The 19,588-nt window shown below is 29.9% G+C and overlaps 1 protein-coding gene and 1 pseudogene across 4 annotated transcripts in view; one reads left to right on the forward strand and one right to left on the reverse strand.

The window, feature by feature from the left end:
• The window catches only part of LOC145268835 (uncharacterized), a 1,065,816-nt gene that overhangs the window by 614,008 nt on the left and 432,220 nt on the right, over window positions 1-19,588 (reverse strand). For all 4 annotated transcript variants that reach the window (XM_080124499.1, XM_080124501.1, XM_080124498.1 and 1 more), the window contains one exon: window positions 3,516-3,731. In XM_080124499.1, coding sequence (XP_079980625.1) covers window positions 3,516-3,731 — 216 coding nt within the window. The remainder of the gene's footprint in view (window positions 1-3,515; window positions 3,732-19,588) is intronic.
• Window positions 12,504-12,620, forward strand: LOC145268882 (5S ribosomal RNA; annotated as a pseudogene).

Genomic DNA, 19,588 nt, shown 5'->3' on the forward strand with positions numbered 1-19,588 from the left:
CCAGGCTTGTCTATAATATAAATCTCAATTGTCGTTTTGTATGTATGTATGTATGTATTTATGTTTGTATGTCTCGCAAAACTTTCGACAAACGCAAAGGATCCTGACGAGATTGGTATCATTTTGAAGCTCGACGTCTCGGATTACAAATATCAAAAAATTGGCCAACAGTATTAATTCCTTCACCTTCAAATTAGTAGTTTCTATGAAGAGGGGGGTTGGATTTTGCGGCATCATTTTCACACATATTCGTATCGGTTGGATTGACTACACTTAATTTCAATGTTCCGAACTTCCGGTAGGGCGATAGAGACATTGGCTAAGACGTCATGTTTTTTTTTAATCTTTTTTTTTCCCCATCTCGCATTACGGGTTCGAGCCTACCTACCTACTACCACTTTTTTTTAAAACACCTAAGCCTACTGTTGTTTTGATCCTCCCTACTTCCACTACTGCCACATTTTTTTTACACCCCGGGGTTCCTTAGTACACCACCTACACATACCCTCGCACCCCCGCGACTGTTGTTTTGACCCTCCCCCAGGGGGGTCCCTACTACACTACCTAAACACCTGTGCAACGCCAGGCATCCCCACTATTTATAAAATAAATAAGAAATATTACAGTTAAAATATTTTAAAATATAAGCAGATGCATCAGCTCGTGTTTGTTTGGTTTAAAAATAATCGTCTGAAGAAATTTTTATTTTTATTTTCACAAAGTCACCACTTATCAAGGCCCGGAGGCTACTCGAGGATAAGAGTTAAAAGGTGTACAGTGGTCAAAAGGATAATATCATAGTAATCGTTAGAAGTGTAAATTTGATAAAAAGCGATTACTTATGGGGAACGGCTCATCAAGAACTTGTTTACATTGGACTTGAAGACGGCCATATTGTAGTCAGCTGGAAAGCAGGAAAAGGGAAGAGAGTTCCACAGGTGTGCAGTTTGAAAAAAGAAGTTTTGTTCATGGAATCCACGTTTAGGTTCAGGCACAGATAAAGAGTGGTGGAAATTATTGATCGTGGTTTCAGCAAGACGAGTGTTTCTTGTGAATGTTTAGCGAGGGGGGAACCATAGATTGGAGCTCAGACGAGCGCTTGTCATGAAAATAACGTTAAAGCAGAGACAGGCTCGCAACGTCTCTTCTGTGAGAAACTGGTTGCAGGGAAGAGAAAAGGGATCCCCCCCTCTATAGGCTACGAAGTCTATTTTGAACTCTGTCAAGGCAGGATAAGGTCTTTCTAGCAGCTTCTGCCCAGATGTGGCAACAGTACTCCATCCTTGGACGTACCTGGCTCTCATACAGATAGAGAATTGCATCTACTGGATCGATAGAAGAATTCCATTTTACCGCGACCTTGGTAACGGATGTGATGTACGTGTTCCATTTTAGATCAGGAGTAAAGATCAAGCCCAGAAGGAGATATTGACAATATACGAGGAGCCGTCAATAAGTTTCCATACTTTTTTTGAAGTAATCTCCTCCGGCTGCAATGCACTTGTTGTACCGTTCCAACAACTTCTGGAAGACCCCATGGAAGTCTTTTATGCCAGTGTTTAGTTAATTTATTTTACCATCAACTCTTTTGGATTATTTAATGCAGAAGAATTGGTTTGGTTTTGCTTTTTTTCTTCAACTATATTTTGTTGTACAACTTTGGTTCTTTTAGAGATCAACTTTTTTTTTTTTTTTTTTTTTACACGGTGGTCACCACTTATCAAGGCCCGGAAGCCACTCAGGGATAAGGGTTATTGCAAGTACAGTATGTTAGTGTGGAGATTTAATGAAGTGTTTACTTAAGAGGGCGGTTCATTAGGAATTTGTTAACGTTGGACTTGAAGACATCCAAGTTGTAGTCAGGTGGGAAGCAGGCAGGCGGAACAGAGAAAAGGGCATCCCCCACTAAGCCACGAAGTCTATTTTGTACTCTGTTAAGGCAGGATAGGCTGTTTTTAGCAGCTCCTGCCCAGATATGGCAGCAGTATTCCATCCTTGGACGTACTTGGCTTTTATATAGATAGAGAATTGCATCAGTAGTGTGATATCTTCTGGAGCGGTAGAAAGATCCCACCATCTTTCCAGCGACCTTGGCAACAGACTTGATGTACGTGTTCCATTTCAGATCAGGAGTAAAGGACAAACCCAGAAGCTTGTCAAAACATGGGGCTTCTCCTAGACGAGAACCATCCATTTCAATTGATGCCAGATGGGGATCAGAGCGTTGATAATGTAAAGATAGGAGTTTGGTTTTAGATGCATTAAAGGTAACCAGCCACGACTTCCCCCACTGAACCACGTGCTCGAGATCAGAGGAGAGAGAATCAGAGAGAACTTTGTCATTTAAAAGATGTCTTTTAGATTATTTTCGTGATTGTATTTTATTCGTCTTTGATTGAAATCTATGCAGTTAGTTAGGATATGTCCCACTGTGTAGGGTTCTTGACATGGGCTACTGTTAAGTGTTTCTTCACCTTTTAGTAGATGTGAATGGGTGGCAGCGGTATGTTTTCAGACTTTTTTGGATGGGCACTTTTATTGATAGTACACACATGAACTCTAGTCCCTTCGAAGTAATCTCCTCCGGCTGCAATGCGCTTGTTGTACCGTTCCAAGTCATCTCCTCAATTGTCTCATAACGATAGCCTCTAAGGTTTCTTAAGCTTAAGGCATAACCAAAAGTCAGAGGAAGCAAAGTTTGGACTACAGAGAGGGTGAGGAACTGTCTTGATGTCCATCTTGCTGTCTAGACAACGTCTTTCTTTCTGATCGTCTCTGAGCACCCTTGGGACAAACTTCGCACAAATCTTCTGCATCCTCAGTTCCTCACAAATAATTTTGTGTACAGTTCCCACACTGACATCAAACTGTGCACGTATTGTCTCTATAGACGGTCCTTATCCATGAAATTCTTTATTTGGCCAATCAACTCTGGTGTTCCGACTTCCTTACTCTTACCACACCTCTCATCATCCCTCACAGATTCCCTGCCTTCCTTGAATCTCTTATGCCACTCAAAAACTGACGCTCGATTCATGCAAGATGGTCCAAAAGCAGTCTGAAGCATTCCATACATTTCTGTGGCATTTTTTTTCCAACTTTAAAACAAAATTTTATTGCATATCGTTCTTCTAAAGTGTCCTCACGTCGAGATTGCATTTTTGAAATTCACCAGCTGTGGCAATCAAACTTTATTAGGGTGTATTTCAATTCCTGCTGTAGCTGTTCATTTGAACTTGAAATTATAACAATTGGTCAATCATCTCATAAGATGTATAGCAATAACATACTAAATTTTCAAGTCTACGACAATTTTAAATGTCTGGAAACTTATTTCAGGTGCCTCGTGTACTTAGGCAGATTACTTTTTAACTTCAACAGTGCCGATTCAGGAGATGTGCGGTTAGAGATTTGCCTCACAATTACACGCACAGCTGCCTCTACATGGAGGTATCGATATATAACCATATCCATATATATAAGAAACGGAAAAAAATTAAAGAAATTTGACTCACCGCCATGTAAAGGTCCTTGAAGCCATCCAGGTTTTCTTCCAGTTCTTCAATGAGTTTCGTCACATTAATTGGTGCGTTTACAATTTTGCAGACCAGCTGGTAAAGTGCGGTGATGTTGGTGCTGTGTTTCATCTTGCGTGTCAAAAACACTTGAGAAAACACCGTTTCGTTGTTGCACAGTTGTTGCCAGGTGCGAGGCTCAAAGAGTAGCGCCATCTAAACGTCGAAGAAGGAAAGAGCATGTTTACAAACGGTACAATAATAGCAGACAAAATTAAACAACTACATATATATATATATATATATATATATATATATATATATATATATATATATATAAACTAGGGAATCCTTACAAATGGTACAATTATAGCGGACAATATTATGTAAACAACTATATATCACACACGCGCATGTTTTAATATTTTTATTTACCGAAAGTTTAGAGGAGATAAGTCATCGGTACCATCGGTTTCAAACCTCATAATAGGGGCCCGTTTTAGATACCCATATCAAGCTCTCTTCAGCCGATACTCATCTGTTTAATGTTTTCTGTGAATAAAAACATAAATAATACACTCTTATTTTTGGAAATTTTTCTTATAATAGAGCACTCTGCTGGAATTATTCGCCTCCCCCCCAAATATAACTAAGTATATATATATAAGTCATGAAAATATAACACACAATATTCCTCATTTCATTCCCGTGAGAATTCGTCAGGCTTCCTGAAGAATTCTCACAAAAAAAGAAAATATATATATATTCATAATAAGGTATATATATATATATATATATATATATATATATATATATATATATATATATATATATATATATATATATTATTATAAATTTTCCTAATGTGTGTGTCTCTGTGTGTGTATGTATGACGCGGTTTATCTCAGCCTACAGGCAACCCACCCAGGCAAATAAGGTAGCGAAATGAAGCTTATGACCCAGTGAATGTTTTAGTGATATTTATATCCATGTTTGGTGTATGGAAATGCCAAAAACAAAAATGCAAAAAAATAACGATTTAAAAAATTTACTAAACAACGTTTTATTTACTGGCTATTTTTCCGGTACAAGGACTCAAGTTTGCCCAGCTGGGCAAACTTGGGTTCTTGTATTTATAAACTAACATATATTTATATATCCACTAGCAGGCCGCCCAGCATTGCCCGGTCATAAAATACATATGAATATTATATATTCATACGGAAACTGAGACATGCAAGTATTATGATTTTTTTTTGAACGGTTCACTTCTTATTTAATTAATTGGAATTCTTTTGAGTAATTTGTAATTATTTATCCATTTAGTTATTTGCGGACTGTTATCCTCATCTTTATAGTTGTTGTTTCACGACGTTTCGGCCAACTATTCCTCTGGCCTTCATCAGTTGAAGATACCCAAAGCCAGCCAGAGGCTTAGTTAGCCAAAACGTGGTGAGACAACAAAAACTATGGAAGACAGTAATTGATGAAGATGCAGTTAGGAATTGCTATCCCGTCGCTAAGGCCGGAGGAATAGTTGGCCACCTGATGAAGGCCGGAGGAATAGTTAACCGGAACGTTGTGAAGTTCTCTTAAGCCGAGACTCATCCGTTATATGTTTTCTGTATACAAAAATATAAATAATACGCTCTTATTTTCGGAATTTTTCCTTATAATAGAGCACTCTGCTGGAATCCCCCCCCAAAAAAATTAACTAAATATACATAACTAAGTATATATATATATATATATATATATATATATATATATATTTACTTACTTAATTTACTCACATAAAATTAATATACGAAAGTATAGATTTATGCGTAAACTTTAAGTATTTACTTCAAAAGTGCTCAATACGTAGGTAGAGCTAGTTAGTAATTTATAAAATATATATGGCGATTAAGCTACACTGAATATTCCTATCAGCCAATGACCATTGGCTGATAGGAAGGGCGCGGTGGATACTAGAAAGCTGATTGGCTAACTAAAATCTCAATAGAAGAGGAGCATATCAAAACGATAAACAACCACAGAATTCGTGCATAAGCCTGAAGAGTCCTAGAGTGGATGAAACGTGGAATATTCAGTGTAGTTTAATCGCCATATATATTTTATAAATTACTATATATATATATATATATATATATATATGTATAGGCAGAGGCTTAGTTGGCCAAAACGTGGTGAAACAACAACAACTATGGAAGGCAGTACTTACTGAGGATGCTAGTTACGAGATTCGGAGTTCCTATCCCGTCGCGGTTAACCACCTGACGAAGGCCAGAGGAATAGTTGGCCGAAACGTCCTAAAGCAACAACTAAAAGATGAGGATAATCGTCCGCAATAAATAAATGGTTTACTTCTTATAAGTAAAAAAGAAAACAAAAAAATTACTCGAGCTGAGATCGAAACCAAAACCTAAAGACATTGAACCAAATACGATAGCCATTAGGCCAACTTGACAAGTGTTTTCAAACATGCTTATTCTTAACCTAAGAAAGCTGTCATGGGAACAAATCATGCATGCGCAAACAGATAAAATTCCAATGACCCTCTCACGTGTCAATTATTCAATTTTGATCCCCTAGCATCCCCCTTTTTTCCGAATGAAAACAGATTAAAAAAATTTCACATATCTGAATACCCTACATACAAAATTCCAAGTCTGTAGATCAAAAATTCGTTGAGTATATCGGTTGTAAAGTTTTAATTTACAGAATCTAATTCCATGTTTTTTTTTTTATTTATAATATTGCTCTACTTCCTATATTGAGCTTTTTTCATAATTCATGTTACATCTGGCTGATACGTTTATCACTAGTCTCTAACTCTTAGGGATACTCGGCGTTGCTCAGGACCGTATGAACAATGAGAAAAATGAAATTGATTTTGAACATATTTGTTATTCTTAGGATAGAGGAACTTTTAATGTCTATGTATCATTCGCTATTTCGAGCAAAAGAATGTATTAGACATGTATAAAATAATTGAACCTTCCCTAGGATAGGTAATTCACAGCATGTATATGAAATAATTTTACCTTCGCAAGGACGGGTAATGTACAACACATATTTAAAATAAGTTTACCTACCCTCGGACGAGTAATTTAGATACATATACAAAACATTTAGTCTGGCTACATAATGTAGCCAGACTTTGTGGACACCCTGTACATATATATTCACTTTGTGTGTGGGAGTTCATTCCTTATAGGTTCCAAAACAGCTGAGCCTATTCTTTGCAAATTTCACACAAAAGTAATTTATGTCTGGCAGTGTTTTTAGATATATTTTGTGCAGGAATTTACCCGAATTAACATAACATACTCTCGACAGGTATTGTACAACATATATGAAATAATTTCTCTTCCTATCAAGAAAGTTAGAATCATTTTTAGGAGATGGATCATTAGGATTTCCACATTAATACATAAATACATTCTGAGGATACAGTTAGATTAATCATTCTTATCCTGTTGTGGTTAACCATCTGACGAAGGCCAGAGGTATAGTTAGCTGAAACGTTGTGAAAAAACAATTAGAAAATGAAGATAATAGCCTGAAAATAAATAAATAAATAAGAAATCATTTGTTTATATTTATTATCTCCCTTGACGGTGTAACGTAAAATATTACCCTGTAAAAATTATTTTTTATCTATAAGAAAGAAAGACTATTTTTAGGATGAGATTTTTTTTTTTTGATTTTCGATACTTTTCGGGTGAATTTCTGCACAAAATATATCTAAAAAAACTGCCAGACATAAATTACTTTTGTTCTAAATTTGCAAAGAATAGGCTCAGCTGTTTCGGAACCTATAAGGAATGAACTCCCACACACAAAGTGAATATATGTACAGGGTGTCCACAAAGTCTGGCTACATTATGTAGCCAGACTAAATGTTTCGTATATGTATCTAAATTACTCGTCCGAGGGTAGGTAAAAATTATTTTAAATATGTGTTGTACATTACCCGTCCTTGCGAAGGTAAAATTATTTCATATACATGCTGTGAATTACCTATCCTAGGGAAGGTTCAATTATTTCATACATGTCTAATACCCGTCCTAGGGTAGGTATAACATTCTTTTGCTCAAAATAGCGAATGATACGTAGGCATTAAAAATTCCTCTATCCTAAGAAAAACAAATATGTTCAAAATCAATTTCATTTTTCCCATTGTGTCCACAAAGTCTGGCTACATTATGTAGCCAAACTTTGTGGAAGCATCCTGTAGATTATGTAGCCAGACTTTGTGGGCACCCTGTATATATATATATATATATATATATATATATATATATATATATATATATATATATATATATATATATATATATTAACCATAATACATATACCTCTGAATCTCAATACTATGTTTAAGACCATATATAATCTTATATATCATACTATATATAGTATGATATATAAGATTATATATGGTCTTAAACATAGTATTGAGATTCAGGGGTATACGTATTATGGTTAAATAAGGGGTGTATTGTTGCTGCGTGGTAATTTATTTTAACGGTTTGTGGGGTGTCTATTTTCTATGGAGTGGGTAATTTTGATTTTGATTAGTGTTATATAGTTTTGTGTCTTCATTTCATACTCATTTCATACTTCATTTCATATACTTTGCAAAATGGAGCTAGCAAAACAAAAAAGCATCAATGTTAGGTCTAGAGTAGTAGTAGTAGTAGTAGTAGTAGTAGATGTAATTGTTTAGTTGTCTCCCTTTGAATTAAGATAAAAAAGAGCTCTGTTTATTTTGTGTTAAGTTTTTTGGGGTTTTTTCACTCACGTTCACCCCAAACAAAACATATCGCCATTTGGATGTAAAGGGCTCTAGAAGTGTAAGCCATTTTGAGTTTCAGAACAGTTTCAGATGGTTCGCTGTTACGCACAAGTCCTGGGAGGTGACTTGTTTGTAGTAGACAGTTCCACAGAACAAAATATTCTTACCGTGTCGAAACCCGGGAAAGAACATGTGAAATTGCTCCAGAAAAGGTTTAATATTTATGAAGCAATTCTGGTTTCTGATTGGTTTGTAGCAGAACGTGAATTAATTTGATTCGTCAGTTCTTAGCAGCATCGTTTATAAATAGAATCGTCCGACTGTGTGGGATCATACCCCATTATACAACCTTGTATGATGGGATGTGTCTCCTAGCGGCTTCGGCTGCAGGGAGACAGGGTAGTACAAGTCAAGGATTCGTCACTTAACATTCAGCCCAACAGGTGAGGGGCCGGGAACCGGCCCACACCTATTGGACTGAGGTATACCGCCTGGGTAATACCTAGGAGGTCCACCCTCCCAGGCCTTTCCACCGGGCTTTCCAGTGGGGCAAGTTTATTGCTTGCTGCCTGAGGCGCCCCGACCGGGGAATGCCGACGGGGTTACTCAGGAAATTTTTAAAATTGCAGGAGTGCCCCTCCTTTAGGAGAGCCTGCGGGGTTCCCACTTTCCGGCTTTGTGCCACATAATGCTGAGGTGGGCAGCATTTAAATAACTACCCCATTATACACCCAAAATATTGCGTCTCAGGAAGCCAATATCTTCAGACAGCTTAATCTGGTAGCACCAGGTAAAATAAAGAAGTAAAATAAAAATAACTTTAATTTTCTTGCACGTAAAGTAGAATACGTCTATCATAATCTTTAATTAGAAAAAAAATTGTAGCGAAATATGTTATATTGTCGATAACACGATACAACAAAAACAAATGAAAACAGATTTGTCAGATTAAATGCTATTTCAGTTTGATTGTAAAATCTGACAGGATAATTCATATGGTCGATGGGTTGAAGTTATGAAACTTATTTGACAAAGATTCCACAGGATGGACCAGGTTGGGTGTGCTGCAAAGAAGAAAGATAGGAAATATAGACCATTGTACCTATGAGTTATCACCCTTGCTGATTTTTATATTTTTATATGATTCTTTAAAATATTTCGTATTAGCAGACGTTTAGGCCGGACTAAGCAATATCTTTTAATAAATTTTAGCTATGTTTTTTTTAATTATGTTTCCAATAACACTGTCTAACAATAACAAATGGAAATTGGCTAGTTAGAATTAAAGTTTGATTTGCTAGCTAAAATGCTACATAGGTCCGACTTTAAAAAAAAATCCGACATGATAACTTTATATGTTAAACTAGCATTTCAGTCCGGCGTTGCTCAGGCGTTTGGATATGTATGTTGAGCAACAAAAAAAAAAAGTGGTAATAGGAAGGCAGGCTCGAACCAATACAGCGAAGGAGGAAAAGAACGGGAGGGAAAAAATTGACGTCTTTGCGATTACAACCACCGCCAAACCTGAAGTGACTTCTGTTTGCATTAAGGCTAGACAACTGAAAGGATAGGATATCTTTCAAAAATATCGGGGAAAAAAGCGCCCCGCCCCTGTAGAAAAGTTGAAGATGAAGATGTCAATGTTTTTAGCCAATTTTTCGATATTTGTCGTATGAAAGGGCGAACTTCAAAACGATATAGATCTTGGTAAAATCCGTCGCCTCTGTCAAAAGTTTTAGGCAGACATGCAAACATACATACATACATACATACATACATACATTTATATATTGGCAACTAAAAATTGTCGACCCAAACCAATGAAAACGCTTGCCCTATCTCTGAATACCTTTCATGTAAAATTTCAAATGCTCTGAACAGAAATTGTCTGAGTAATTTGGTAGAGACCGCAGTGGTCACATTCTTTTCAAACTTTGACCCCTATTATGACACCTTAAAATTTATTGTTTTGGGCTCAAATCAAGTTATTAAGTTAGATCCATGTCCAAGGAACCTTTATCTAAAATTTCAAGTGTTTAGACCCAAAATTATCGGAGGTGTTTGGTAGAGTTCTCAAAGGTTTAATCGTTGAACTTTGACCCCTTAACAGCCAAATTTCTGGCCGAAAACTGATCACATAAACTTTCCCAAATCTCAGTAACCTGTATATCAAATTTCGAGTCTGTAGACTAAAAATTGACAGAGTTATTGCGTAGGGAAATGTACACACACACACACACGTTCACTTTTATAGATATATAGATAGATTGTTTAGCCGGGATTCTTTAAAATGCTTTAGATATGACAAGGTGGTTTAGGCATGTTGTGAAGCAGGTAGGGCAGGAAGTGGATGAGAGCTGAAGTAGGTTAAAGAAATAGTGTATTTAGCTGTTTGCCTGCTGTATGGATTCTTCCATCCCCATATCACCCCCAGGATTCCAGTTATGCTGCAGTATTTGCACAAGTCAGGTAGTATGCGCCTACAAATACAGTCACCAGCATACCCCATACCACAAAGGTGACAGTTCTTACTCGCTTAAGAGTTTGGCTACCATGTTTGAGACCATATTATCTTGGCAGAAGTGGATATGAAATTCTCTGACACAGAGATAGGTCGGCAGTGTCATCCCATTCATTAGGGCTAGTTTTATGAACAAAGTGTTGATAACCTTTGGCGTCTAATTGAACGGAAAAGCAAAGGAAAAAGAAAAGAGTCGATAGTTTAGAGATCGGTTAGGTTAGAAAAGGAAAAAAAGGGTATGTGGGTTAGTTAGGTTAGCAAAGAAAACAAAAAAGAGAAAGAGTTAGAAAAGGAAAAAAAGAGTCTGTGGGTCAGTTATGTTTGCAAAGCAAAAAAAAAAAAAAAAAAAAAAAAAGAAAGAGAGAAAAGGAAAAAAAGAGTCTGTGAGTTAGTAAGGTTAGCAAAACAAAACAAAAAAAAGAGAAAGAGTTAAATCTAATTGAAAGGAAAAGCAAAGGAAAAAGAAAAGAGTCGATAGTTTAGAGATCGGTCGGTTAAAAAAGAAAAAAAAGGAGGAAAGAAAGAGTTAAAAAAGGGGGAAAAGAATCTGTGGGCTTGTTATGTTAGCAAAAAAAAAGGAGGAAAGAAAGAGTTAGAAAAGGAAAAAAAAGAGTCCGTGGGTTTGTTATGTTAGCAAAAAAAAAAAAAAAGAAGGAAAGAAAGAATTAGAAAAGGAAAAAAAAGAGTCCGTGGGTTTGTTATGTTAGCAAAAAAAAAAAGAAGGAAAGAAAGAATTAGAAAAGGAAAAAAAGAGTCCGTGGCTTTGTTATGTTAGCAAAAAAAAAAAAAGGGTTTGTTATGTTAGCAAAAAAAAAGGAGGAAAGAAAGAGTTAGAAAAGGAAAAAAAAGAGTCCGTGGCTTTGTTATGTTAGCAAAAAAAAAAGGAGGAAAGAAAGAGTTAGAAAAGGAAAAAAAGAGTCTGTGGGTTTGTTATGTTAGCAAAAAAAAAAAAAAAGGAGGAAAGAAAGAGTTTGAAAAGGGGGAAAAAAGAATCTCTGGGTTTGTTATGTTAGCAAAAAAAAAAAAAAGAAGGAAAAGGAAAAAAGAGTCTGTGGGTTAGTTAGGTTAGCAAAACTAAAAAGAGAAAATAAGAAGTAGGTTAGGGTTAGAGTTAGGGTTAATTTTTCAAGACAAAATATCAGTCTGAGAGTTAGGGTTAGGTTAGAGAAGGAATAAATCTGTGGATGGGTTAGCAAAACAAAGGAGAGAAAGAGCCGGAAGTTTAGTGTTAGGGTTCGTCTATGTTAAAAAAAGGGGGGGGGGGAAAGAAAAGTGAGTTAGGTTAAAAAAAGGAAAAAAAGAGTTGGTGGATTAGTTAGGTTAGCAAAACAAAATTTTTTTCGATATTTGTCGTCCGAAGGATCGCATATCAAAACGAAACCGATCTCGTGAAAATCCGTCGCCTCTGTCAAAAGTTTTAGGCAGACATAAAAACATAGATACATACATTTAAACAGACAGGTGAGATTTATATTATAGAAGATTAAGTTTAGAAAATAATTCAATTATTTTAAGTTTATATTCAGTAGAATAAGCTTTATATATATATATATATATATATATATATATATATATATATATATATATATATATATATATATATATATATACATATATATATATATATATACATATATATATATATATATATATATATACATACACACACGGCATAATCACGTTGACACACCGGTTCTCGTCAGATCACCGAAGTTAAGCAACGTTGAGCCTGGCTAATACCAGATGGGTGACCATTTGGGAATTCCTGGCGCTGTATGTGCTCTCCGCTTATCTCGGCATTGTTTCCAGTCGTCTTGTACCTCAACTTGCAACTGGTATGCAACAATGTTGACTCAGGAGAGGCGTGATTGGATATTACGCAACTCTTGCCACACAAATTTCACGCGCAGGAATCCCTTACAGTGGGTATCCATAGTCTCTCAAAACTGAAAGAAGCCTTTATATATATATATATATATATATATATATATATATTTCTTTATGTATATATGTATTATAATAAAATCGTATTCCTGTTTGTTTACAATTTTATAGCTACGCTGTTTTACAAATTAATCTTCATACTGAAAACGGACTGTTATACATTTTTATCCTTGCATGATTTCTATATATAATATTTATTCAAAGGAAATCTACATTCATAAAGTAACCTCATTTGCATTAAAGAAAATATATTTTAATAATTAGCTCTGTATTGTTAATGTTTATCAGTGATGGAATTGTTTCAATTATTCTATTTACAAATATTATTTAAAGTCGATTTATTCAATTTATTTTTAATTTAATTTATATTTAACTTATTTTAAATTATTATTTATCATATAAAACACGGAATATACAAGGACGGAACACATTACTCTGGGAATGTAACGTCGGCCAATAGGAGAAAACACACGTTGTTCATTTTGGTTTTATTTTGATGATGAAGCTACAAGGAAACTCACCCCAAAGAAACCAGTAGTGTCGTTTGTATTTTCAGCAAATTTATTCCAGCTGTTTCCCCATTGCAAAGTTGCGCGCTATCTTTTTATCTACTTATCTACACTGACACGATAGCTTCCTCGCCAACTGGTACAATCTCGACTGTCTCTCTCAAGCTCAGCTCGACAGTTGCTTTAAAACCGAAGGCAAGCTTATTTATTTAAGCTATAAGAGTTTTTTTTCCCTTTTATGAATTTTGTGCTTCTCTAAATCACTTTTCGTATATATTCGTATATATTATTAAATAGTATGCAACTCAACTCTCAGGCTTGGTATATAAAGCTCGTGTATATATATATATATATATATATATATATATATATGCACTAATATATATATATATGCACTAATATATATATGCACTAATATATATAAGCACTAATATATATATGCACTAATATATATATGCACTAATATATATATATAAGCACTAATATATATATGCACTAATATATATATATAAGCACTAATATATATATATGCACTAATATATATATAAGCACTAATATATATATTTGCACTAATATATATATATAAGCACTAATATATATATGCACTAATATATATATATAAGCACTAATATATATATGCACTAATATATATATATAAGCACTAATATATATATATGCACTAATATATATATATAAGCACTAATATATATATATGCACTAATATATATATATAAGCACTAATATATATATGCACTAATATATATATAAGCACTAATATATATATATATATGCACTAATATATATATATAAGCACTAATATATATATATGCACTAATATATATATATAAGCACTAATATATATATGCACTAATATATATATGCACTAATATATATATGCACTAATATATATATGCACTAATATATATAAGCACTAATATATATATGCACTAATATATATATGCACTAATATATATATATAAGCACTAATATATATATGCACTAATATATATATATAAGCACTAATATATATATATGCACTAATATATATATAAGCACTAATATATATATTTGCACTAATATATATATATAAGCACTAATATATATATGCACTAATATATACATATAAGCACTAATATATATATGCACTAATATATATATATAAGCACTAATATATATATATGCACTAATATATATATATAAGCACTAATATATATATATGCACTAATATATATATATAAGCACTAATATATATATGCACTAATATATATATAAGCACTAATATATATATATATGCACTAATATATATATATAAGCACTAATATATATATATGCACTAATATATATATATAAGCACTAATATATATATGCACTAATATATATATAAGCACTAATATATATATGCACTAATATATATATATGCACTAATATATATATATAAGCACTAATATATATATGCACTAATATATATATATAAGCACTAATATATATATATGCACTAATATATATATAAGCACTAATATATATATGCACTAATATATATATATAAGCACTAATATATATATGCACTAATATATATATATGCACTAATATATATATATAAGCACTAATATATATATGCACTAATATATATATAAGCACTAATATATATATGCACTAATATATATATATAAGCACTAATATATATATGCACTAATATATATAAAAGCACTAATATATATATATGCACTAATATATATATAAGCACTAATATATATATGCACTAATATATATATATAAGCACTAATATATATATGCACTAATATATATATAAGCACTAATATATATATGCACTAATATATATATATGCACTAATATATATATATAAGCACTAATATATATATGCACTAATATATATATATAAGCACTAATATATATATATGCACTAATATATATATAAGCACTAATATATATATGCACTAATATATATATATAAGCACTAATATATATATGCACTAATATATATATATGCACTAATATATATATGCACTAATATATATATGCACTAATATATATATAAGCACTAATATATATATGCACTAATATATATATATGCACTAATATATATATATAAGCACTAATATATATATGCACTAATATATATATAAGCACTAATATATATATATATGCACTAATATATATATATAAGCACTAATATATATATATGCACTAATATATATATATAAGCACTAATATATATATGCACTAATATATATATGCACTAATATATATATGCACTAATATATATATGCACTAATATATATATATAAGCACTAATATATATATGCACTAATATATATATGCACTAATATATATATATAAGCACTAATATATATATGCACTAATATATATATATAAGCACTAATATATATATATGCACTAATATATATATAAGCACTAATATATATATTTGCACTAATATATATATATAAGCACTAATATATATATGCACTAATATATACATATAAGCACTAATATATATATGCACTAATATATATATATAAGCACTAATATATATATATGCACTAATATATATATATAAGCACTAATATATATATATGCACTAATATATATATATAAGCACTAATATATATATGCACTAATATATATATAAGCACTAATATATATATATATGCACTAATATATATATATAAGCACTAATATATATATATGCACTAATATATATATATAAGCACTAATATATATATGCACTAATATATATATAAGCACTAATATATATATGCACTAATATATATATATGCACTAATATATATATATAAGCACTAATATATATATGCACTAATATATATATATAAGCACTAATATATATATATGCACTAATATATATATAAGCACTAATATATATATGCACTAATATATATATATAAGCACTAATATATATATGCACTAATATATATATATGCACTAATATATATATATAAGCACTAATATATATATGCACTAATATATATATAAGCACTAATATATATATGCACTAATATATATATATAAGCACTAATATATATATGCACTAATATATATAAAAGCACTAATATATATATATGCACTAATATATATATAAGCACTAATATATATATGCACTAATATATATATATAAGCACTAATATATATATGCACTAATATATATATAAGCACTAATATATATATGCACTAATATATATATATATGCACTAATATATATATATAAGCACTAATATATATATGCACTAATATATATATATAAGCACTAATATATATATATGCACTAATATATATATAAGCACTAATATATATATGCACTAATATATATATATAAGCACTAATATATATATGCACTAATATATATATATGCACTAATATATATATGCACTAATATATATATGCACTAATATATATATAAGCACTAATATATATATGCACTAATATATATATATATGCACTAATATATATATATAAGCACTAATATATATATGCACTAATATATATATATAAGCACTAATATATATATGCACTAATATATATATATAAGCACTAATATATATATGCACTAATATATATATAAGCACTAATATATATATATGCACTAATATATATATATGCACTAATATATATATATAAGCACTAATATATATATGCACTAATATATATATATAAGCACTAATATATATATGCACTAATATATATATAAGCACTAATATATATATATGCACTAATATATATATATAAGCACTAATATATATAAGCACTAATATATATATGCACTAATATATATATGCACTAATATATATATAAGCACTAATATATATATGCACTAATATATATATGCACTAATATATATACAAGCACTAATATATATATATGCACTAATATATATATATAAGCACTAATATATATATGCACTAATATATATATAAGCACTAATATATATATAAGCACTAATATATATATGCACTAATATATATATATGCACTAATATATATATATGCACTAATATATATATATGCACTAATATATATATGCACTAATATATATATATGCACTAATATATATATATAAGCACTAATATATATATATGCACTAATATATATATAAGCACTAATATATATATGCACTAATATATATATATGCACTAATATATATATATAAGCACTAATATATATATATGCACTAATATATATATATAAGCACTAATATATATATGCACTAATATATATATATAAGCACTAATATATATATATGCACTAATATATATATATATGCACTAATATATATATGCACTAATATATATATTCACTAATATATATATGCACTAATATATATATGCACTAATATATATATGCACTAATATATATATATAAGCACTAATATATATATGCACTAATATATATATATAAGCACTAATATATATATGCACTAATATATATATAAGCACTAATATATATATGCACTAATATATATATAAGCACTAATATATATATGCACTAATATATATATGCACTAATATATATATATAAGCACTAATATATATATATGCACTAATATATATATGCACTAATATATATATGCACTAATATATATATATGCACTAATATATATATGCACTAATATATATATTCACTAATATATATATGCACTAATATATATATGCACTAATATATATATGCACTAATATATATATATAAGCACTAATATATATATGCACTAATATATATATATAAGCACTAATATATATATGCACTAATATATATATGCACTAATATATATATGCACTAATATATATATGCACTAATATATATATGCACTAATATATATATATAAGCACTAATATATATATGCACTAATATATATATATAAGCACTAATATATATATGCACTAATATATATATATAAGCACTAATATATATATGCACTAATATATATATAAGCACTAATATATATATATGCACTAATATATATATATAAGCACTAATATATATATGCACTAATATATATATAAGCACTAATATATATATGCACTAATATATATATATGCACTAATATATATATGCACTAATATATATATGCACTAATATATATATGCACTAATATATATATGCACTAATATATATATGCACTAATATATATATGCACTAATATATATATATAAGCACTAATATATATATGCACTAATATATATATATAAGCACTAATATATATATATGCACTAATATATATATAAGCACTAATATATATATGCACTAATATATATATAAGCACTAATATATATATGCACTAATATATATATAAGCACTAATATATATAAGCACTAATATATATATATGCACTAATATATATATAAGCACTAATATATATATGCACTAATATATATATGCACTAATATATATATGCACTAATATATATATATAAGCACTAATATATATATGCACTAATATATATATAAGCACTAATATATATATGCACTAATATATATATAAGCACTAATATATATATGCACTAATATATATATGCACTAATATATATAAGCACTAATATATATATATGCACTAATATATATATAAGCACTAATATATATATGCACTAATATATATATAAGCACTAATATATATATGCACTAATATATATATAAGCACTAATATATATATGCACTAATATATATATGCACTAATATATATAAGCACTAATATATATATATGCACTAATATATATATAAGCACTAACATATATATATATATGCACTAACATATATATATATATGCACTAATATATATATATATATGCACTAATATATATATATATATGCACTAATATAAATATATATGCACTAATATATATATATATATGCACTAACATATATATATATATGCACTAATATATATATATATATGCACTAATATATATATATATATATGCACTAATATAAATATATATGCACTAATATATATATATATATATATATGCACTAACATATATATATATATGCACTAACATATATATATATATATATGCACTAACATATATATATATGCACTAACATATATATATGCACTAACATATATATATATATGCACTAACATATATATATATGCACTAACATATATATATGCACTAACATATATATATATATGCACTAACATATATATATATGCACTAACATATATATATATGCACTAACATATATATATATATGCACTAACATATATATATATGCACTAACATATATATATATATGCACTAACATATATATATATATGCACTAACA

This window comes from Euprymna scolopes, chromosome 44 (assembly GCF_053919585.1).
Source record: "Euprymna scolopes isolate OS-2025 chromosome 44, ASM5391958v1, whole genome shotgun sequence".
NCBI classification, from domain to species: domain Eukaryota; kingdom Metazoa; phylum Mollusca; class Cephalopoda; order Sepiida; family Sepiolidae; genus Euprymna; species Euprymna scolopes.